The sequence below is a fragment of the Sardina pilchardus genome, chromosome 10 (assembly GCF_963854185.1).
Source record: "Sardina pilchardus chromosome 10, fSarPil1.1, whole genome shotgun sequence".
NCBI classification, from domain to species: Eukaryota; Metazoa; Chordata; class Actinopteri; order Clupeiformes; family Clupeidae; genus Sardina; species Sardina pilchardus.
Window position 1 is genome coordinate 34,406,303 of NC_085003.1, and position 22,737 is coordinate 34,429,039.

General features: G+C 46.8%; 1 protein-coding gene across 2 annotated transcripts; it reads right to left on the reverse strand.

Moving 5' to 3' along the window:
• Positions 1–54: 54 nt before the first annotated feature.
• prdm11 (PR domain containing 11) lies at positions 55–21,572 on the reverse strand. 2 transcript variants are annotated; one of them, XM_062548095.1, is made up of 10 exons: positions 21,380–21,572; positions 20,364–20,505; positions 19,202–19,299; positions 18,258–18,517; positions 17,093–17,157; positions 16,569–16,756; positions 13,657–14,391; positions 9,267–10,024; positions 8,438–9,031; positions 55–5,366 (listed from the first exon to the last, which is right to left on the reverse strand). In XM_062548095.1, exons 2-10 carry the CDS (start codon positions 20,426–20,428, stop codon positions 4,554–4,556), a joined length of 3,576 nt encoding a protein of 1,191 aa, XP_062404079.1. In that variant the 5' UTR covers positions 20,429–20,505; positions 21,380–21,572; the 3' UTR covers positions 55–4,553. The 2 variants fall into 2 exon arrangements, with proteins under 2 accessions (XP_062404079.1, XP_062404080.1); XM_062548096.1 differs by lacking the exon at positions 13,657–14,391.
• Between the last annotated feature and the right edge of the window lie 1,165 nt (positions 21,573–22,737).

Consider the following 22,737-nt stretch of genomic DNA (forward strand, 5'->3'; position numbering starts at 1 on the left):
CCCCCCCCCCCCCCCTCTACTCCCTCTGCCCCCCCCCTCTGCCCCCCCCCCCCTACTCCCTCTGCCCAGCTCCTCTCGTGGGTCAGCATGGCCATTGGGAGGCTCATTCTGATAGGAGTTCATATGAAGCCCCATCCAAACACTGACTGGGTCACTGAATTCTTTTGGCTCACTGTATGAGGACATTTCACAATTTTGTATGAAGTATAAAATAACAGGAAAAAATAAAGGTACCAATACTAAAAAACATAAATGCAATATGGTCACAACAAAGACCAAGCTATGATCAATAAAATGAACACACAATAAAATCAACAATGGACAGATGTTTTGTATGCAATAAAATCAACAATGGATAGATGTTTGGTACACAATAAAATCAACAATGGACAGATGTTTGGTACGCAATAAAATCAACAATGGACAGATGTTTGGTACGCAACGAAATCAACAATGGACAGATGTTTGGTACGGATAGAGGGAGAAGAACAGGTGCAATATTATGGCAAACCAGGAGGAAAGTAACCATGACGACCTGATCTGCCACTAAAGTTTAATTTCCAGCAACATTCAAATGGCTTTACTGAACAGTCTGGCCTCACCTCATGCTCACACTCACACACACACACACACACACACACACACACTTACCTCACATGACTTTACTGAACAGTCTGGCCCTCTACATGTCCTTACGTCAGGGTTAACCCCTCTGCCTAACCCTAACGTCTCAAGCCTCTGCCTCAGTCAACTCAAGCAGCCTTCATCTCTCTCTCTCTCTCACACACACACACCACACACACACACACACACTGGTGGGAGGGGGAATGGCATCTTCCAAGGATCATAAAACTGTATCAAAAGATCAAGCTTATGTACTTGCTGGCATACCTCACTGTGAGGCAATAGTCTAGTCTCACCATCCAAAAGCATACCACATCAGCACCACACCACAACCATCACCATAACCACCAAACCACACCACAACCATGACACTATCGCAATATATATATCTACACATACATACAAACATACAGTGTTGGGCAAATTAATAGAAAGTCTTCCACAATTCTAATTTTGCATAATGTTTCATAATTACAGAATTGTCCCGTTCTCTTGGTTGTATTCTAATTTCAAAAACTGTTATTGGTAAAAGGAATAAAGTGGCCAACTCAAAACAAAACCCTCTTATGATGTTTAAATGCAGCAGAAACAGATTTACACATCAGTGGACAATCAATTTCCTTCATTGTTTTAGCTCAATTTTTGTAATCCGTCAATTTGACAATTTAGTGTTGCAAAACATTCAGTATTTCTTTAATATTTGTTGTTTTAAAAGAAGAAGAGTAAAGAATGAGGAATCACTCTTCCAATCATATCCATTCCATGACTCTCTATATTATTCACGTCATTTTCAATCAGAAACAATTTTTGTGATATTGTTTGTATCATATTGCATTGCTTTGTGGCCATAACAACAACACAACTGTTAACATTGAAACATTTCTATTAATTTGTCTAACACTGGCAGAATCGATCATGTAGATTACACCGAATCACACTCACACACACACACACACACACACACACACACTGGCAGAATCGATCATGTAGATTACACCGAATCACACCCAGAGTGGCTCCCTGACAGATTCTCCATCCAAAACAAACCAGATCCGTAAGGCAAAAATAAAATCTGTAAACAAAAACATGAACATTTTAAAACCAAATGTGGTATGCCTTTGAATGGCGTTTAGCAGTTTGCATTAAAAACACGGTCACATTTTGGCCATCCACACGAGTCCATCAGCACCATTGACTGCTGTCCCATTCATGGCGGATCAATCCACCAGCCTGTTGCAGGCATGAAAGCCTGCGCACCATTCAATATCACGCTTTGCCAACGGGACAAAAAGCCCTTCTTTGTGCATTATCCCCAGCCATGTGCAACAGACCCACACCACAAGAGAACTGAGCCCATTAACCAAACATTCACATTCATGTCACACACAGACACAACCAGCGTCTCTCTATTTTCTACATTCCATGAAGTCAACTTTCATTTTACTGACATTAAACAGCGTCTAACGATGGTTGGCCTGACGATGACATTAATCAGCGTCTAACGATGGTTGGCATGACGATGACAGCGTGACTAAACCAGAGCAGGCTCCGCCCCCTCAGCTCAGAGCTTCTAGAAGAGAGAGCGTAAACTCCATGGCGCCCTCACGCTCTCATCTCCAGTGAAACTGGACTTTGGCAAATTAGGCGAGGAATTCCTGGAATTCCTGGAATTCCTGGCCTCCTGAGCGTTCCGTATCCGTACAGGACGGGATTCCGTGGAAAACACATAAAAAACGCTCCGTCTTGGCTTGGCTGTCTTCACTTGGCAAGACTGGCGCATGGCACAGGTGCAACACCGGCATAATCACAACATTCTTTGGGAATTTTACAATCAGAGGAACAGGAGCACCATACCACCCTGTAAGCATGGCACCATACCAGTCTGCACGCATGGCTGATGGACTATAATCACAAGACTCAAAACTGACATTTCACAAGAGATTTCAATGAGGTTGGTCACATGACAATAACGAAATGATCCATTCCGCAGTAAAACAAAATGCACAAATAGCACAATCATACCGGTAACGTGGACGCAGATGATGACAATAGTATAATACAATAATCGCATACTAAGAGTAATAATAATATAAGAATAGCATACTAAGAATAATATAGCAATTTCAAGGTAACACACAGAGTAATCAGACATGGCATTATAGTAATAGCGTGTTCAAGGTAACACACAGAGTAATCAGACATGGCATTATAGTAATAGCGTCTTGCTTCTGAGCGCTTTTTGTCGAGTTCAGCATAAAGTTGCATTCTTCATGGCTATTGGCACATTCCCATGTTTAAAGTTTTAACGGTAGATATTCAAACAAACAAACAAACAAACAAACTGTCAAATGGACTTTACCAAACACTCTATTCATAATATACTTATACGATGTGAAATAACGACAAATTAATTGTTTACGTTGTTAAATGCTTATTGTACTTAACATCAACTTTTTGATTTGAACAAAATCATCTTGAAAAGCTATTGCATCATACTGTGTACTCTACCAATTTCAGATGTAGCTATGTGTAGTAAATGTGATCTGTAATCTGTTTCAGATGTAGTCAAGTGAAGTAAATGTAATCTGTAATCTGTTTCAGATGTAGTCATGTGAAGTAAATGTAATCTGTACAAAGCTGTCAACAGCAGCGGTGTGGAGCTGCTGTGCTCATCGGGGCTGCAGAGGAACACATTATCTAAGGATCGACTCTCTGCTGGAGAACACATTATTTAAGGATCGACTCTCTGCTGGAGAACACATTATCTAAGGATCGACTCTCTGCTGGAGAACACATTATCTAAGGATCGACTCTCTGCTGGAGAACACATTATCTAAGGATCGACTCTCTGCTGGAGAACACATTATCTAAGGATCGACTCTCTGCTGGAGAACACATTATTTAAGGATCGACTCTCTGCTGGAGAACACATTATCTAAGGATCGACTCTCTGCTGGAGAGCACATTATCTAAGGATCGACTCTCTCTGCCATTTCTCACCAAAGTGTGTGTGTGCAATGAACAAACTGGCAAAAAGCAACATGTTTTAACAACGCATAAAAGAGAACACTAGGATGGAACCACTATAAACAGGCTCAGAAGAGTAACGCTGCTGTGAGACATTCAAACGCAAGAGAACTAGAGAACTAGAGAACTAGGTGGAACTAGATGGAACTAGAGAACTAGGTGGAACTAGGTGGAACTAGGTGGAACTAGATGGAACTAGAGAACTAGGTGGAACTAGGTGGAACTAGGTGGAACTAGATGGAACTAGAGAACTAGGTGGAACTGCATTCTTTGATATATCCATGTGTGCCGAGTGGATTGTCGCTCTTTGGGCTTGGACAACATGTGCACATGGTAGCACTGCACTTCACATGTGCTTGTGTCTGGTCACTAGGGGACAGATGACCAACAGCGTCTCTTAGCAGCATGGCCACTTCCTCCCCTCTGGCCAATCACACAGCTCTGATCAGTCTCATCTGGCCAATCAGGATGGCTTTGGAGCGCTGTGTAGAATTCTAGGGTATTGTTACTGTATTCTGATGTGTTCATATGTCAGCCATAGGAGATCATGTATCTCAGCAGTCCGGGTGGAAGCCTAGGGTATTGTTACTGTATTCTATAGAACATCATGTATCTCAGCTAGGGTATTGTTACTGTATTCTATAGAACATCATGTATCTCAGCAGTCCGGGTGGAAGCCTAGGGTATTGTTACTGTATTCTATAGAACATCATGTATCTCAGCTAGGGTATTGTTACTGTATTCTATAGAACATCATGTATCTCAGCAGTCCGGGTAGAAGCCTAGGGTATTGTTACTGTATTCTATAGACCATCATGTATCTCGGGTATTGTTACTGTATTCTATAGAACATCATGTATCTCAGCAGTATTGTTACTGTATTCTATAGAACATCATGTATCTCAGCAGTCCGGGTAGAAGTCTGCGGTCATGTCCACCCCGTGCAGCAGGGCCTTCTGGTCGGAGCTGGACATCCTGCTCAGCATCTCGGCCGAGAGGGAGTAGCCGCTCCCCGACTTCTCCTCGAACCAGCTGTCCAGCGGGCGCTTGCCGTCGAAGCTGGCGATGGGCGGTCCGTTGACGGCGAGGGTGAGCAGGTCGTTGAGGTTGTCGGGGGCGATGCGGGCGCGGCTGTTGCGGGCGAGTCTCTGCAGTGCGGCGTGACCCTTATCGCAGCAGGCGCTCGAGCACGGCAGCACTCGCACCACCTGCACCAGCCGGTGGAGCAGCGGGAAGCGTTGCCGGTAGCGACACACGTGGGCCGCCACCTCGCGGAAGCCGCTCATGCTGAAGTAGTCGGCCTTGAGGTCGCGCCACTCCTGCGCCAGGCTGCCGCGGGCATCCACCCGCTCGTGAGGCGTGGCACTGCCCAGCGCCGGGATGCTCTCCAGGTGCGCGAACATCAGCTGGATCTCCTCCTCGCCGAAGGCCTGCAGCTCGTCGCGGCCGTGAGGCCAGCAGGTCAGGTCCAGCACGCGGCACGCCTGCACCACGGGTCGGCTCTGTGGGTCCAGCCTCTGGGTCAGCACGGCCTGGCTGCGCCGGCAGATCTTCTGGCGGATGGACTGGAACTTGGCCTCGGCCACGCGCAGGTTCTGCAGGTCCACGCCGTTGAAGCTCTCGCGGAAGTTCTCCTCGAACTCCTGCAGGTACTCCCCGGGCACGTCCACCAGCTGCCCGATCTCCTGGATGGCCTCCTCGATGCGGGCGTCCACCTGTCAAGGCAAGTCCAGTCCAGGTCATTTATATAGCGCATTCCATACACAGACGTCAGTCAGTGTGCTTTACATTTAAACACAACCAAACAGTCATAGCAGATAAAAGCACTGATGGGCAAAGAGTCATTAAAAAGGTCATAATAAAACAAAAAAAAAGAAAGCATAAATCAAGGTTAAATAATTTGAAAATAAAGAATAATTACCAAGGAAAAAAAAAAAACTTAAGGTGGACTAATTAAAAGGTCTGTTCCCCCCTACCTTAAACCTTGCGCACATTTCTGTTATTCTGAAGAAAGGGAAGCCCCCTGATATTTGCGGATCTTACAGGCCAATCAGTCTGATATCTGTTGACAGTAAGGTACTTTCAAAGCTTTTAGCAAAACGCCTTGAGAACCTGCTTCCAATTCTTATAAACCGACCAAACGGGATTTATTCATGGTCTCTCACAAATTGAGCCGTTTCTGGGCTGGCCACGCCTCCGGCTGCGTGTATTGATTACGCTGCTCGTTTCACAGGTGAAAATGACCAAACGGGATTTATTCATGGCCGCTACTCCTCCAGCAATGTTAGGAGGCTTTTGAATATTGTACAATCTACATTACAGTACAAACAGAAAGCTCTAGCTGTCTCCCTAGATGCCGAAAAGGCCTTCGACAGAGTCGAGTGGCCCTATCTGTTTGACATCATGGAGAGATTTGGGCTGGGGGGAGACTTTTTAAAATGGACCCAAACCATATATCAAGCGCCCAGGGCCATTGTCATAACTAATGGTCGCCGCTCTGACCCATTCCCAGTGGCCAGGGGCGTCCGCCAGGGATGCCCTTTGAGCCCTCTCCTCTTCGCCTTGGCGTTAGAACCGTTGGCAGAGGTAATTCGCCTACGCACTAAAATAAGGGGTGTCTTTTTGGGGGACATGGAGCACAAAATTGCGTTATATGCTGATGACATTCTTCTGTTTGTTTCTTCTCCTGCTCTATCTATTCCTGCGGTTATGGACACCTTCAGTGAGTTCAGTAGTATATCTGGCTACAAAATCAATTTTAATAAATCTGAGGCTATGCCACTTGGCTGCTTGGTTAAATCTGATATCTCATCTGACTTCCCGTTTACATGGTCTGCTTCTGGGTTCACTTACTTGGGAGTCATGATCCCCCGTTCTGAAGGACCTTTGGAAATTAAATTTTGCCCCTATCCTTGTGGCAGTTAAAAAAGACCTTGAGCGTTGGCACAATCTTCCTATATCATTATTTGGGCGAATTAGTCTCATCAAAATGAATGCACTTCCCCGGCTGCTTTATCCTTTACAGATGCTCCCTCTGTACTTAACCAAAAAAGCCAACAGGGACATTGAGCAGGCAGTCTCCAAGTTCATATGGCAAGGCAAAAAGCCCAGACTGAGGTTTAAGATACTCCAGCTCCCGACAGATATGGGTGGCCGAGCGTTACCCAATTTGATTTTTTATAACTGGGCCTGTCATGCCCTTTGGTCCTGGTTACAAGCTTTTTTGGAGGGCAAGGCTTGTGTTGACTCCTGGGCTTGCGACCCACTCCTCCCATGGAGCTTGGTTACCTGTGATGCAGGTAAAATTAACCCTGAGACTAAACATAACCCCATAATTTATAATACCATTAAAATCTGGCGTGACATCTCTAAATTTCTTGGGATAGGGGGCAGGAAGTCTTTACTATCCCCTATTACCCAAAATCCTGATTTCCCAGCAGGTATTAGTTCATCTGTTTTTACCACATGGAGAGATAAGGGAATTCTTGTTCTTGGCCACTTGTTTAAAGACAACACCCTTATGTCCTTTCAGCAGCTACAGGATATATTTGATATCCCCAAATCAAACTTCTTTGGCTACTTGCAGATCAGACATTTTATTTCCTCCCTTACGGACTTTCCTTCTTCCACTTATCATTTTAATGATCCAGAAACATTTTCTCAGAACCGTAAAAATATTAAACAGTTTATTTCAGCTTTCTATTCCCTGCTGCTTTCCAGTGATACATATGAGCTACCCAACATTTCTCGCAAATGGGAGAGTGATTTAGGCACTGAATTTATTGAGGATGATTGGAAAGAGGCGATTGATGTCATCAGATCGGCATCTACCTGCAATAGACTAAGGGAGACTCAATATAAGATATTGCATAGGTTACACATCACCCCAGTTATATTGCATAAAATAGATCGCCCGCTTTCTCCTCTCTGCACAAAGTGCAATTCAGATGGAGGGACCTACTTTCATTATCTTTGGGAGTGCAAGTTTATTTCAAGATTCTGGACTCAGATTGCCAAAATTATTAGTGAAATACTTGGAATTGAGATAAAAAAAGACCCCAGTGTTTTCCTGGTTGGGATCCCATCTAAGGTGTTACAGCTCCCTGCACCAAGATATGTGCTGCTGGAGAAGCTCTTACTAGCGGCACGGAAGTGCATTTTAGTAAACTGGATTAAAGTACACCCACCTACTGTTACCGCATGGTACAAAGAAATCTTTAATACTCTCCCACATGAAAAATGTATGGTTATGGCAAAAGGTAAAGAAGGTATGTTTTGCAAGATTTGGTCCCCGTTCATAGACTATCTGCCACAAGATCTGAGATCCCTTCTCCTTAGAGGGGAATTGAGTAATTTTTGGTCTCAGACTAGATCCTCTCCATAGCCCCATCTGACCCAAGCTACTTTCCCATCTGCTATCACATTGTGTTGATGCGTTGTTGCTGTGGACCTTACTTTTTTTTTTTTTCTCCTTTAACTGTCTTACTTATTTAGTACTAATTTATTTATTTGCTTATTTGTGTTTTATATGTACAGTATTATTATTATTATTCTTTTTAACTGCTGTCCTATGTTTGGGGGTGGGTTGGGAGGGGTGTTGTGTATTGTATATGTTGCCTGCTTATTTGCTGTTCTTTTTGTAAAAAAAACAAAAAAACAACAATAAACAGTATGTTAAAAAAAAAAAAAAAAAAAAAGGTCTGTTCTTAACAGACAGAGTCTAATCTAGCAAACCAGTGCTAGTGAGTGATCCTTCCTGTGTAGTACAGGTCAGCTGTTGACGTACCTGAGACACCAGCAGGTGGTCCCCCTGGAAGACGAAGGCGAGGCGTGACAGCACGGCGATGATGTCCAGCAGGAAGTAGATGAGCTTGACCGACTGGTAGTCCATCAGGAACTGCAGCAGCGAGAGCGCGATGGCGGCGGCGTCCGCCCGCTGCGTCTGGCCGCTGATGTCCTTCAGGTGCGCCAGCACCTCCAGGTAGTCCTTGATGAGGGCGTTGAGCACGTTGGGCTCGCCGATGACCCAGCGCACGGCGCGGACGTCGCCCAGGAAGTGCGTCTCGTCGGCCAGCGTGGGCGCGGCGCTGCGTAGCTCCTGCAGCATGCGCGGCGAGTAGCGGTAGAAGCTCAGCAGCTGCTTCAGGTTGCTCTCCAGCTCCTCCAGGCAGCACAGCTCTTTACCGCTGATGCCGTCCAGCACCTCCATCTGCGGCCGCTGCAGCATCACGGGCAGGCACAGCACCCACGGCGCCGCCTTGCGCATGCCCACGTAGACGCTGGCGCGCAGGCTGGAGGGCACGTTAACCCCGTCCATGCCCAGCCCCACCAGCATCTTCTCCTGCAGCCGCAGCCCCAGCACGGAGAAGGCTCGGTCCACCTGTGGGATACATTTGATATGTTTCTCATTGTATTAACCATTTACTATAGCTTACATATATAATGAACTCTAGTTGCCATCCTGGCCTTAGGAATGTGGAGGTGACCCCATGGTGAACCCATGGCACACAAACACAAACATGGTTGAGGAGTTATTGTAAACATTCTTATCTCCGGTATCGTGATTAAAGCTGCAGTCTCACACCAGTTGTCTTGGAATAATTTTGACCACACACCGCCTGCACGTAGCCGTCCGGCCCGGTCACCGCCAGCGGCTGCAGCGACAGGAACTCGGTGGCGGCGCCGCCCTCGCCGGTCAGGAACTGCACGTAGACGGCCACGCTGTCGCCGGCCGTCTGCTCCTCGTGCCGGCCGTCCACGATGACGCTGAGGAAGGGCGAGAGCCGCAGCCGCTCGGCCAGGTCCTCCCTGAAGGCGCGCGCGATGTGGTGGATCAGGATCTGGCAGTCGGCCTCGTTCATGTACTGGTCCACCACCTTCAGCTCGCACTTCTTCAGCAGCTGGGCGAGGGGTCGGAGGTCGGAGAAGGGCCGGCCCTCCAGGGCGAGGTGGTAGGCGGCGTTGAAGAGCAGCATCATGTTGCGGCACATCTCCTCCGTCTTCTCGGGGTGCATGCGCAGCTTGTAGAGCTGCAGGCACTTCTTGTGCAGGTTGCTCTGGCTGTGCAGCTTGATGGTGTGGATCTTGAACTGCTTGGAGCCGATGATGAAGGCGGAGGTGCGGGACGACTGGACCGTGTACTGACGGCACACGTGGCACCACATCTCGTTGAGCGTGGCCGAGTAGCGCAGGAACCAGAACTTCTTCAGCCACTCCTGCTTGAAGCGCCGGATCCGCCGGCCGGGACCCGCGGGCAGCTTGGACGGGTCGTCCGCGGCAACCATGAGGTCGGCGGAGAGCGACTCGTCCGCCGAGTCCACGTCCGGGTCATCGTCCTCCAGAACCACCGGAACAGGGGTCAGGGCCTCCGCCACTGCAAACACACACACACACACACACACACACACACACACACACACACACACACACACACACACACACAAAAACGAAAGAAACTCTTTCAAAGGTGCTTTGTAGAGCAAGTATGCAGTATTACAGTGATATTTCTGAGATGAACACACGAAAAAGAGTGACAGTTGGCTATTGCTAGCATGACCTCATCCAAGCGCAGAGGGTCCGCTGCCAGTGAATCTTTTGGAATCTTTCTAACCCAGCTAATGACTCTGGAGCCCGAGCTAACAGCTAATATGGAACCAGCTAGCAGTGTTTAAATAGAACGCTTATAGATGCAATAAATAAATCCACAGCAGCCATGGAAACAAGTTTAATTGGGCAGTTACAATAAACAAAAGATCAAGTTCATACAATGTCAACATGACAACAAAAGGATGAACAATAAACATGTCACAGTAATTTGATATATGGAAGCACTTATGCATTTACACAACACATGAGCTACTAACAATACCAACAACTGCACTATCCATCGCAGCATTCTACCACCATACAGCACACACGCACACGTACACACACACACACACACACACACACACATGCACACAACCACACACACACACACACCCACAGGCACGCACACGCACACACACACTACACATGGGCTACTAACAATACCAACAACTGCACTATCCATCACAGCATTCTACCACCATACAGTACAACTTAACACACCAGTGGGTTAATTAAAATGAACAGGTGCAATATAGAAATTATCAGATTAAATTGAATATTAATAGAATATCACCCATTAATTATATAGGTCACCATGGCAATGCCTGTGAAGCAGAGGAAAAAATGAGGAAATGAGGTGAGCAGCTGACCACAAGGCTTAGGGTGTAGTGTTGGGTGTAGTAGTGTTGGGTGTAGCAGCATTGGGTGTAGTAGTGTTGGGTATAGCAGCGTTGGGTATAGCAGTGCTGGGTGTAGTGTTGGGTGTAGCAGTGCTGGGTGTAGTAATGTTGGGCTTAGGGTGTAGTGTTAGGTGTAGTAGTGTTGGGTGTAGTGTTGGGTGTAGTGTTGGGCTTAGGGTGTAGTGTTGGGTGTAGCAGTATTGGGTGTAGTGTTGGGTGTAGTGTTGGGCTTAGGGTGTAGTGTTGGGTGTAGCAGTATTGGGTGTAGTGTTGGGTGTAGTAGTGCTGGGCTTAGGGTGTAGTAGTGCTGGGTGTAGCGTTGGGTATAGTAGTGTTGGGTGTAGTAGTGCTGGGTGTAGTAATGTTGGGCTTAGGGTGTAGTGTTGGGTGTAGTAGTGCTGGGTGTAGTAATGTTGGGCTTAGGGTGTAATGTTGGGTGTAGTAGTGTTGGGTGTAGTAGTGCTGGGTGTAGTGTTGGGTGTAGTAGTGCTGGGTGTAGTAGTGCTGGGTGTAGTAGTGTTGGGTGTAGTGTTGGGTGTAGTAATGTTGGGCTTAGGGTGTAGTGTTGGGTGTAGTAGTGTTGGGTGTAGTAATGTTGGGCTTAGGGTGTAGTGTTGGGTGTAGTAGTGTTGGGTGTAGTAGTGTTGGGTGTAGTGTTGGGCTTAGGGTGTAGTGTTGGGTGTAGCAGTATTGGGTGTAGTGTTGGGTGTAGCAGTGATGGGTGTAGTGTTGGGTATAGCAGTATTGGGTGTAGTGTTGGGTGTAGTAGTGCTGGGCTTAGGGTGTAGTAGAGTTGGGTGTAGCGTTGAGTGTAGTAGTGTTGGGTGTAGTAGTGCTGGGTGTAGTGTTGGGTGTAGCAGTGCTGGGTGTAGTAGTGTTGGGTGTAGTAGTGCTGGGTGTAGTAGTGCTGGGTGTAGTAATGTTGGGCTTAGGGTGTAGTGTTGGGTGTAGTAGTGTTGGATGTAGCAGTATTGTAGTGTTGTGGTATAGTGTTGGGTGTCGTAGTGTTGGGCTTAGGGTGTAGTAGTGTTGGGTGTAGTGCTGGGTGTAGCGTTGGGTGTAGTAGTGTTGGGCTTAGGGTGTAGTAGTGTTGGGTGTAGTAGTGTTGGGCTTAGGGCGTAGTAGTGTTGGGTGTAGTGCTGGGTGTAATGGTGGGTGTAGTAGTGTTGGGCTTAGTATTAGGTTGAAGTCTTATGTGTTGGGCTTAGTGAGTGTTAGTCTTGCTGTTGTTCCTAGGGTTGAGTGATTAGTGTTACTTAGTGAGAGGGGTAAAATGTTTGGGATTAAATGCTGAGCTGTGCAATGCAGTGATGGGTTGAGTGTTCAATGCAGCGTTCAGTCTTCTTATTACACGGCTCTTCATAATGCTGTAGAATGCTCCATTCACTTCCCAGAGCCATAGAAAGAGAGAGTTGCGACACTCTTTGATGTCGCTGCCACACGATCAAAGGTTCCAAAAAACCTGCGCTGAATGGCTCAATCGCAGGAGGGTGGGATGGATGCTGGGGGTGTAATCAATGAACTATTCTAAAACGGATAGTTCCGGTCCTTGATTGTGATTGGCTGAATCGCGTTCGATGCCGTTGTAAATATCATGATAAACTCACACCTTGCCCGCATTTCGTTCTATAGTAATGCGCTAGCACAAAACTAGCTGTGGCTGCGTCTTGTTGTTGCATGGCAACCATTCATAAGGAGGGAATATATTTCTTGGCGGAAGAAAGATTATCTATGGATACATCGTTACATTGTCGTTGCTGTGCCTTTGTTTCATGAAATCTTGCTAGATCGACGTAGTAACCGTTTTAGAAAAGCAATAAGCCACTCGAGTCCGTGGGTTATACTGTATAATCGAACAGCTAAAGGGGTTTTACTGACTAAGAGATCGGCTGTTAATAGTTCCAAAACTCCCATAATGTGGAAGTAGCCTGGAAGTGCCGCCATTTCTTCGTATGGAGGTCTACGGGAGCGTCGCCACTCTGTTTTATCTACTGCTCTGGGCCTTCCCAACGATATTTCTCGAAGACAGACCGTTACTAAATATAACAGACCGTTGCTAAATATAACAGACCGCTGTCAAGGAAAATTGGTTTTGTGCTTCTAATTCAAGTGTTTCATATCAATCCGCTACAAATACGTTCGCTTATTGCAATGGAATTTAATTGAAAGTGAAACTACGCTACGCTGTCAATTTTTATCTGTGAGGCAAACTATTTATTTTGTTAGCAGAATCACGAAACGGTAGCCAAGTCATTGCTAAAGACACACTGTGTTAAGTCATTGCTAAAGACACACTGAGTTAAGTTTATTTTCTCGTTTTGGCAAGTAGCCGTGTAATAGGCGGGATAATGTATAGAACGCCGGTCATTATCGTGTAATAAGCGGGATAATGTATAGAACGCCGGTCATTATCGTGTAATAAGCGGGATAATGTATAGAACGCCGGTCATTATCGGGAACAAGGAAAAAGGAAAAAGTGTTGGATTAAATGTTGAGTTGATTGGCGGGTTGAGTGTTGGGCTGATTGCTGGGTTATAGGGTGTCGGATTTATGGCTGGGTTGAGTGTTGTGTTGATTGCTGGGTTGAGTTTTGGGTTGAATTTTGGGTTGAGTGTTGTGTTGATTGCTGGGTTAGGGTGTTTGATTGTTGAGTTGAGTGTTGGGTTAACTGCTTGATTGTTTGCTGGGTTAGGGTGTTGGGTTAATGGCTGTTTTTTTTGCTCGACCGGCCGCTTACCTGTCAGCTCGTCCCCACAGTGAGGCTCCGGTAGGGCTGTTGGCTCCTCCCTCTCCTCGCCCCTGAGTCGTCGTAACTCCGCCTCCAGCTCGCGAATCCGCAGCCGCAGCTTGACGCAGTTGGGGCAGAAGGAGGAAGTGGCGGGGTCGGCAGGATCCTCCCCTTCCTCCTCCCTCTTCAGCGCGCTCAGGTCAAACTCCGCCGACCCCAACGCCAGCAGGGCGGCGCCATCCTTGCAGTCCGTCTCCAGCGCCGGCAGGCTGTTGCTAAGCGCCGGGCACAGTTGGGCGCGGAGGTGGGCGCGGGTCCTCGTCAGGGGGAAGGCGGCGCTGTCCAGAGGGCTCTCCTGGCGCTGCGACGCCTCCAGAGATGCCTCCAGCACGTCTTTGAAGATGAGGTCGATCTTCTTCTTCTTGGCCTGCGGCGGCCCCTCCCCCTCCTCCGCCGCACTGACCTTCAGCGGAGCCCTGCGGCCGTGCAGCGCCGACCTCAGCACCGGCCCTTTGGACTCGTCTGACCTCAGCACCGGCCCTTTGGACTCGTCTGACCTCAGCACCGGGCCTTTGGACTCGTCTGACCTCAGCACCGGGCCTTTGGACTCGTCTGGGCTCAGCACCGGCCCTTTGGACTCGTCTGGGCTCGGAGTCCGAGGAGCTTTGGACTCGTCTGGGTTCGGAGTCAGAGGAGCTTTGGACTCGTCTGGGTTCGGAGCTGCCTCCTCAGATTTGACAGCCCCTGCACAGTTAGAGGGACGTGATGTTTATGACAACTCCTGAGCAAAGCCAAGGACTCTTAAATGCCTCTTATACATACGTACGCATCTCTGCTTACGTAGAAACAAACACAAATGAAGTTTGATAATGGGGGAACAACTGAGAACACTCACCTTCTTCTCCACTCTCAGGAAGGGTTCTTCTGGGAAATGCTAAGGTCGCTGATTTAAATGTAAACTGTCCAGCTAAGCGCCAATTTAGGAACTAGTATGAAATATGGAACTAGATTAACGTCGTCAAATGGAATGGCCGGAAAGTGAGGGATTCCACAGCTGGACTGCAGGGGGCAGTGTTGTGCTTCACCATGACATTTGAAAAGGAACCATTTGCATTTTACAGACTCTCTACTCTACACTATCTCTGTGAGCATCTCTGGGAGACTTTGAGCGCATTTCACCCCCAGCCTCACACACAACTGCATGTCACCCCCAGCCTTACACCGAACGGTCCGAGCTTGTGGCTTTGAAGGAATAGTTTGGTGTATACACAATCTAAGGTTGTAAATCGGAGGAGTTTTGAGCTAGACAGAGTTTGACTTCTTGTAGCGCTGTGCATATCTGGCTAAACGTGATTCATGTTTACAATACAAAACGCATCACCTTCAGCTTGATCTGTGCAAGCTGCGAGGAGCTGAACGGGCCCACTGATTTGGAGCCAGCGGAACTCAACGGAATGTAATGACTTCATAAGTAGACCCTATTACACCCTCTGCACACTTTTAGAAACGCATTTATCTCAAAACTCCTCCGATTAATATAAGCGAAAAGTGTGAACTTATCATCCATAAATAGACTCTACACTGCAAAAACAGCTCGCCTTTCTAATCTAATCTAACAAATCTAATTGGTATTGTTTTCAGCATGAAGACACTTCCGTGGTGCTTTCTCGTAAAATCATTTGACTTAATTTAAGAAGAGTTTGATTTCTTTTAAGACGTCTCATCCTGAAAACAAGCAAATGTGTTCTTAAATAAGTCAAAATGATCTTTCGAGAGATGTTTCTTCATACTAAAAACAAAACCAATTTCTTTTTTTATCTTAATATAAGATTAATAACATAGAATGTAATTGTTGCAGAAGGTTGAAGTTGTGTTTACACTAAACTATTCCTTTAACGATTTAAGTGGAACTCCAGCGAAAATTGACCTCAAGCTCTTTTTCTGCATGAAAACACATCAAATAAGCCATGGAGACACACATGGAGACAGTATTTTCCGTTGATTAAGCACTACAGAGCTTACACCGGTATACGCTAGAGCCCAAAATCACAAACAGTGGATTAGCGAGCTTTGGTGGCTAAGGCAGACCACAGTCCATGGAACACCTCCAGACAAGACAACTTGCTGATACCCACAATGCACAGTCCACAGAATCGCAGTCTTGACTATACAGCACACACACACACACAGAATCCCAGTCTTGACTACACAACACACACACACACACACACAGAATCCCAGTCTTGACTACACAACACACACACACACACAGAATCTCAGTCTTGACTACACAACACACACACACACACACACACAGAATCCCAGTCTTGACTACACAACACACACACACACACACAGAATCCCAGTCTTGACTACACAACACACACACACACACAGAATCCCAGTCTTGACTACACAACACACCTAATGCCTCATCGTGTAACACACACAGCAGCGTTGACTTGCCAGAACCAACAGCTGTGTTGCAGAGACAATCATTCCGTTAAGGTATCAAAACACAACCGCTGTGCAGTCAGTCAATACAATGCTAATGTCCCTCAGCTAAGAAGAAACACACACACACACACACACACACACACACACACACACACACACACTCTCTTCAAGTGTATCTAGGAGGTTACTGTCACAGACAAACAGCTAAAGATGAAACACACACAAGTGCATGTTGTCATGGTCACAGAGACGCTCAGAGCACAGGTGAGCAGGAGCACAGGTGAGCAGGAGCACAGGTGAGGGGGAGCACAGGTGAGGAGGTGCACAGGTGAGCAGGAGCACAGGTGAGCAGGAGCACAGGTGAGCAGGAGCACAGGTGAGGAGGTGCACAGGTGAGGAGGTGCACAGGTGAGCAGGTGCACAGGTGAGCAGGTGCACAGGTGCGGCGGGGCTTGAGCGCTCACCTGTGTCCAGGTTGTGTAAGATGCGGTCCTGTGAGATGTCCTGCAGCCTCCTCAGGTAGTCGTCGCTGTACCAGACGCGAAGCCGCTCTCCGGACACCAGGGGGCGACATACGCGGAAGTAGATATGCTCCCCGTGCTGGAACGCACTCAAGTTCCGATCAGAGACGTCCGACGAGCTCCGCACGAACCTGCCGCCCGCAGGCGAGGTCAAAGCCAGAGGGAAACAGGATGTGTGTAGTAGAGAGCAGGAGGTAAACAGGAAGAGAGCAGGATGTAAACAGGAAGAGAGCAGGAGGTAAACAGGAAGAGAGCAGGAGGTAAACAGGAAGAGAGCAGGATGTAAACAGGAAGAGAGCAGGAGGTAAACAGGAAGAGAGCAGGAGGTAAACGGGATGTACAGTATGTAGTAGAGTAGGAGAGAGAGCAGTGAGTTACATTATTCACTAAACTTATATAGAGTCAATATATGCAAACACACAAACGCACACACACACACACACACACACAGACACAGAAACACACACCTCATCCAGTTGGCCTTAGATTCATCACTGCCATCGATGCATCTGTATGAGTTCTTGTCGACAATCTGAAAAGAAAACCGGATATTGTAATTTATCTCGTCCAAAACCCAATGACAATTTTAGTTTTCATGAATAAAAAATGTGATTTCTGTAATCCATATCAGTGGCAGTCTAGTTAGCTGTAGTGGATATACTGTGATGTAGTAGTTAGCTGTAGTGGGTATACTGAGATCAACCCCAAATAATACGTATCCTTGCCTATTTCAAGTAAGTATACTAAGAAGGTGATGCTTTTTAAGTTTGTATACAGCGTGGTCCTGGGTATTACTTGCAGGGGGTCCACAGAATGTTGCCTGGTTTGAGGTTGTGAGGTTACCAAAATTAATAATAAACAGATTAATAATCAATAACACACCCATTTGGATAATCAAAACTCTGTATAATCCAAATAAGAACATATTTTTGTTCCATGTTTAAATTCATGTAGCTATTTATTACCTCTGACCTCTGAACTTGCATATTAAAGCAACCTTCAGGTCTGGCTAGTGGCTAGGCTAGGCATTGGATATTCATCCCCTGACCTCGATTGTTGAATAAAACAATGTCTGGTGTGTGTATGCGGGTTGGAGTTCGGGTAGGGTGCCCTGGCTTGAATTAGACACACACAAGGAGGCCAAAAGGGAATCACTGACTAAGACTACACCACTGATCCATATGGAGATTTTGTGTTTCCCCGGATCCACCAGCCCACCCCTGTACCCCTGTTTCCCCTGTACCCCCACCCAGGAGGAGGAGCTAAACTAAACTGCACCCACCACACAGGAGGAGGAGCTAAGCTGCACCCACCACACAGGAGGAGGAGCTAAGCTGCACCCACCACACAGGAGGAGGAGCTAAGATGTACCCACCACCCAGGAGGAGGGGCTAAGATGTAGCCACCACACAGGAGGAGGAGCTAAGCTGCACCCACCACCCAAAAGGAGGAGCTAAGACACAGGAGGAGGAGCTAAGCTGTAGCCACCACCCAGGAGGAGGAGCTAAGATGTAGCCACCACCCAGGAGGAGGAGCTAAGCTGTAGCCACCACCCAGGAGGAGGAGCTAAGCTGTAGCCACCACCCAGGAGGAGGAGCTAAGATGCAGGAGGAGGAGCTAAGCTGTACCCACCACCCAGGAGAAGCAGCTGCTGGGCTGGTCGTGGGACACCATCTCTCCCTGGTAGGGGCCGAACAGCGCCCCCTTGGGGATGTCCTGGTCCACGCAGCAGACGTCCAGGCCGCCCCCCTCCTGCAGCAGCAGCACCCCCGAGGGCAGCGTGAGCGCCGCACGGCCCCTCACGCCCACCGCCACCGGGGTGTCCGGCACAAACACGGGCGGCCCATGAGACGGACACTCCTCCAGGAAGAACTCCTTACACTCTTCACAGACTGCACACACACACACACACACACACACACACACACGAAGAATGTACTAGATTCTGTTCAACAGTGAACTACACTGCTGAGCCAAAATAAAGATAAAAAAACTGATATTTCATTGGCACACTGGTCAATGAAGCCAGATGAGCACCTGAATAAACGGAATGGCTCATTTCCTCAACTCTGTTTCTTCCCTGTCAGCACAAGCATATTCCAAGATGGATTTCAGAATGAATATGGCTGGAATATGGCTATAATTGATTAATTCATTAATAAACAAACTAATTAAAACAACACAAAAATGGCTAGGCAAATAAAAGTAGTAATCAAATCAATGGCAAGGCAAATAAAGTAGTAAGTAGTAATCAAATGTGTAGGTAGCCCAAATACATGTAAGAGATCAAGTGGCCGTCTGCATTCAGTACATGCAGATTTAGATTGATTGGTTGTCACTGGTGGGCCATAGTCTATGGGTGGCTCTCAAACTCTCTCCTCGATCCTCGAGGCTCGTTCGCACTGATCTATAAAGAACAATGGATAGAGTATCCCATTGTTGCCACCCCATCATTCTTTATCTAGATCAGCGAGGACGAGGACGGAGGAAGGAAGGGAGGGTGTATAAAAGACCAAATGAGAGGCACCCCATGTAAAGAGTAGTGGACTACATTCAGTGTAGAAGGGCCTTCTTACACCACAAGTCTGCCCCCTGCTGGAGGTCGGCGGTGCAGCAGTCCTGGTCCACTCTCGGCCTCTTGCTGGACTCGTCCACAGGCTGCTCTGAGATGTGGCTGTGGGGGAACACACACACCACATCAGGCTGCTCTGAACCCGTCATTCTATTCTACACTGCTCTGGGTTGTGTGATTCACCTCTCTGTGTGTTCACTGTGTGCTGTGTGTTCACTAATTCGGTTAAATTGGGTTAAATGCAGAGAACTGAATTTCCCTCACGGGATCAAAAAAGTATATATTCTATTCTATTCTATTCTATTCTACTGCCCATCATTCTATTCTACTGCCCATCATTCTATTCTACTGCCCGTCAATCTAGTCTCCATTCTACTGCCCATCATTCTATTCTACTGCCCGTCATTCCATTCTACTGCCCGTCATTCTATTCTTCATTCTACTCTGCTCTGCATCTTTATTCTTTTAGTGTTATTGTGTCGAGCGTCGTACTTTGAGAGCAAAGATTAGTAGGAGTCCAATTCCTTGTTTGTTTATGCAAAGCTGGCCGGATTCTGGTGGTCTGTTCATCAAACCCTCTACCTGTTTGTTTATGCACAGCTGGCCAATAGAGCTGATTCTGGTGGTCTGTTCATCAAACCCTCTACCTGTTTGTTTATGCACAGCTGGCCAATAGAGCTGATTCTGGTGGTCTGTTCATCAAACCCTCTTCCTGTTTGTTTATGCACAGCTGATTCTGGTGGCCTGTTCATCAAACCCTCTTCCTGTTTGTTTATGCACAGCTGGCCAATAGAGCTGATTCTGGTGGTCTGTTCATCAAACCCTCTACCTGTTTGTTTATGCACAGCTGGCCAATAGAGCTGATTCTGGTGGTCTGTTCATCAAACCCTCTTCCTGTTTGTTTATGCACAGCTGATTCTGGTGGCCTGTTCATCAAACCCTCTTCCTGTTTGTTTATGCACAGCTGGCCAATAGAGCTGATTCTGGTGGTCTGTTCATCAAACCCTCTACCTGTTTGTTTATGCACAGCTGGCCAATAGAGCTGATTCTGGTGGCCTGTTCATCAAACCCTCTACCTGTTTGTTTATGCACAGCTGGCCAATAGAGCTGATTCTGGTGGCCTGTTCATCAAACCCTCTTCCTGCCCCTACTGTACATGTGCTCACCTCACGCTGCCGTCCCGCGGTTGCTCTGGAGACGATTGTGTGCTGAAGGAGGGGGGGTCAGCCATGTCGGGATGCCCTGGGCCACTCAAACCATCGTCTCAGCTGGGGGGGTAACCTAAGGTGAGCATCTCTCTCTTTCCCTCTTTGACACACACACACACACACACACACACACGCACACACACGCACACACACGCACACACACAGTGAGTCACATACAGGACTATGTCCTTTACACTAACACTAGCCGGGAGAGATGAAAGAAATACTTCTGAACGGAAATGTAAAGTTGAGTTGACCACCTTCTAGGTTAGGCTACGTCTAATAGCTCAAAAGATTCGATTTCTCCTACACAAAAAAAATATGTTTGGATATGGACATTCACCCAGGTCTGCTCTGTTCCAAACATGCACAGAAGGAATTGTGTAAGAGTTTTACATTTTTTTTGTGCAGTGGCGATATCCACAATGCATCGTCAGCGTATTTCAGTGACTTCACTGCTTAAGATTACAATCGCGTATTTTGGTTGCATGAAACGTCGATATTATATTTGTCTCTACAGCCGAGTAACTGGTCCAACTGTCCTGTCCCCTTCTGAACTGTCGCGCTGGGCGATGTTGCTGACGCTCCAGAAAACCCCGACATCCAAAATATTTGGTCTGCAAAACTGAATCACGATTGGTTCTTCTTATCATAAACTAGTCTGTGATTGGTCCTTATTACCGTCACTCAGACCAGACTGTATATTACATTGACGACAAGCTCGAAGCGAAACAAATGGGGCAACAATGATCCTAAAAAGCAAACTTGCGTCTCGCCTCGAAAGTTTGTTGTTGCTGCGAAACAATCAGCAAACTCCGCAATGTCCGTAGATCTCCCAGGAATGCTGACGAGCCGCTGACAACTGTGCGTCAACGCAATATTTCCTCGATTCCAGTCTGCAGGCAATTGGCAATTTGCCTAACGCTTTCGGAAGCCATTTTCATTGGCCACATTGGCTAGTAAGACAAGCTCACCTTCTGTGGAGCCGCAGTCCGTCGGGGGGTCGGTGCAGGACTTTCTAATGCACGACCCTGGAGCTTTGCGCTCGGTCAATCCGGTCTTAGACGCAGTGGCAATGTCTGCTTTTACTAGTCCGGGGCGATGTAAAGTTTATCATTTCACATTATTGTAACGAGTCAGCTGCTTCTCTCTGCTTTGACCACCATCTTTTTATTACAGGAAATGACATGGAAAACGGAAGAAAGCAACTTGAGTGTACAACCGCGGACTTATGATAGATGGAGAATAAATTCAGCCCCCCACCCACCCAGTGTTTAAACTGTGTTGGAAGGCTACTGACAGGTATCACGTAAGCAGCAAGTCGGGCGATAGTCATAAACTTGTTGGGCTGCTGGATAGTCAGTCGAGTACACTCCAACCTAAGCGGCGGTAAAAATAGACGCTCTTATTAGCTATAAAACTCATGACTTATGAAACCGGCATGTCTTTGCTGGTGAGGGAAAGGTGGACAAATCGAGATGATCTGAAAGGATGCTTACGTAAGCAGGAGATGAAGAGGACAATTCATGAGTTCTTGGATATGTGTCCTAAGAAAATTCTAAATGTGTTCAGAATGGAAGTGTTCTCAATGAGTTCTGAGAGAAACGTAGCAGTCCCAAAAGATCACAACAAAAACAAACAGGCTTCATTTTAACAATTTATTAACAAAATGATAAAATAAATAAATACAAATTGATCAAATGCTCCTAATATCAACTTCTTCCCACGTTTCCTACAGTATCGTCTAAATACTGCATACAAATAACGTATCACAGAGAAGGCTCAAAACAGGAGAGGTAAGAAACCCAGCGGTTCACTCACAATGTCAGGCCAACACAAAACAAAAACAAAAGATCTGTAACAGAAACAAGTCAAAAAATAATCACACTTCTTATCTCTTTTTAAAATCATCATGAAAAAATACAAACAATTTTACAAATATTCAGATTGTGTAATAAACCATTTACACGTAGTCCAGCGCACCAGGTGAGCCATGTGTTGTAATTCATATCGCTACGATGCATCCCCATCTGAGTGGAAACAAAGTGGAAGTTTTCAGAATTTTTTTTCTTTTTTTTTTGCACACTTTACATGAAAAGTCAATAGTGTGTGTTGTGTTCTGCAGACGAGGTCAGACGCACACAGGCGGGGCGTCCACAGGAATCAGAGATCAGATGAAATGCATCAAGAATAGCAGAAGGCCACAAGAATCACATACATGGAAGTAAAAACCGAGGGTGTGGAATGTAGTTTGATATGCCATTGTAAAAGGAAATAAGGAAATAAAGATGTAATGCACAGCTGGGGGACGGGCCGCCCATACCACCACAAT

Coding starts and splice junctions, on each gene's coding strand:
- prdm11 (XM_062548095.1), bottom strand. CDS start 20,428: ATGGCTGACCCCCCCTCCTTCAGCACACAATCGTCTCCAGAGCAACCG. Junction 18,518..19,201: donor GCAGGGGGCAGACTTGTGGT/GTAAGAAGGCCC, acceptor GTGTGTGTGCAG/TCTGTGAAGAGTGTAAGGAG. Junction 16,757..17,092: donor TCTAAGGCCAACTGGATGAG/GTGTGTGTTTCT, acceptor TGCGGGCGGCAG/GTTCGTGCGGAGCTCGTCGG.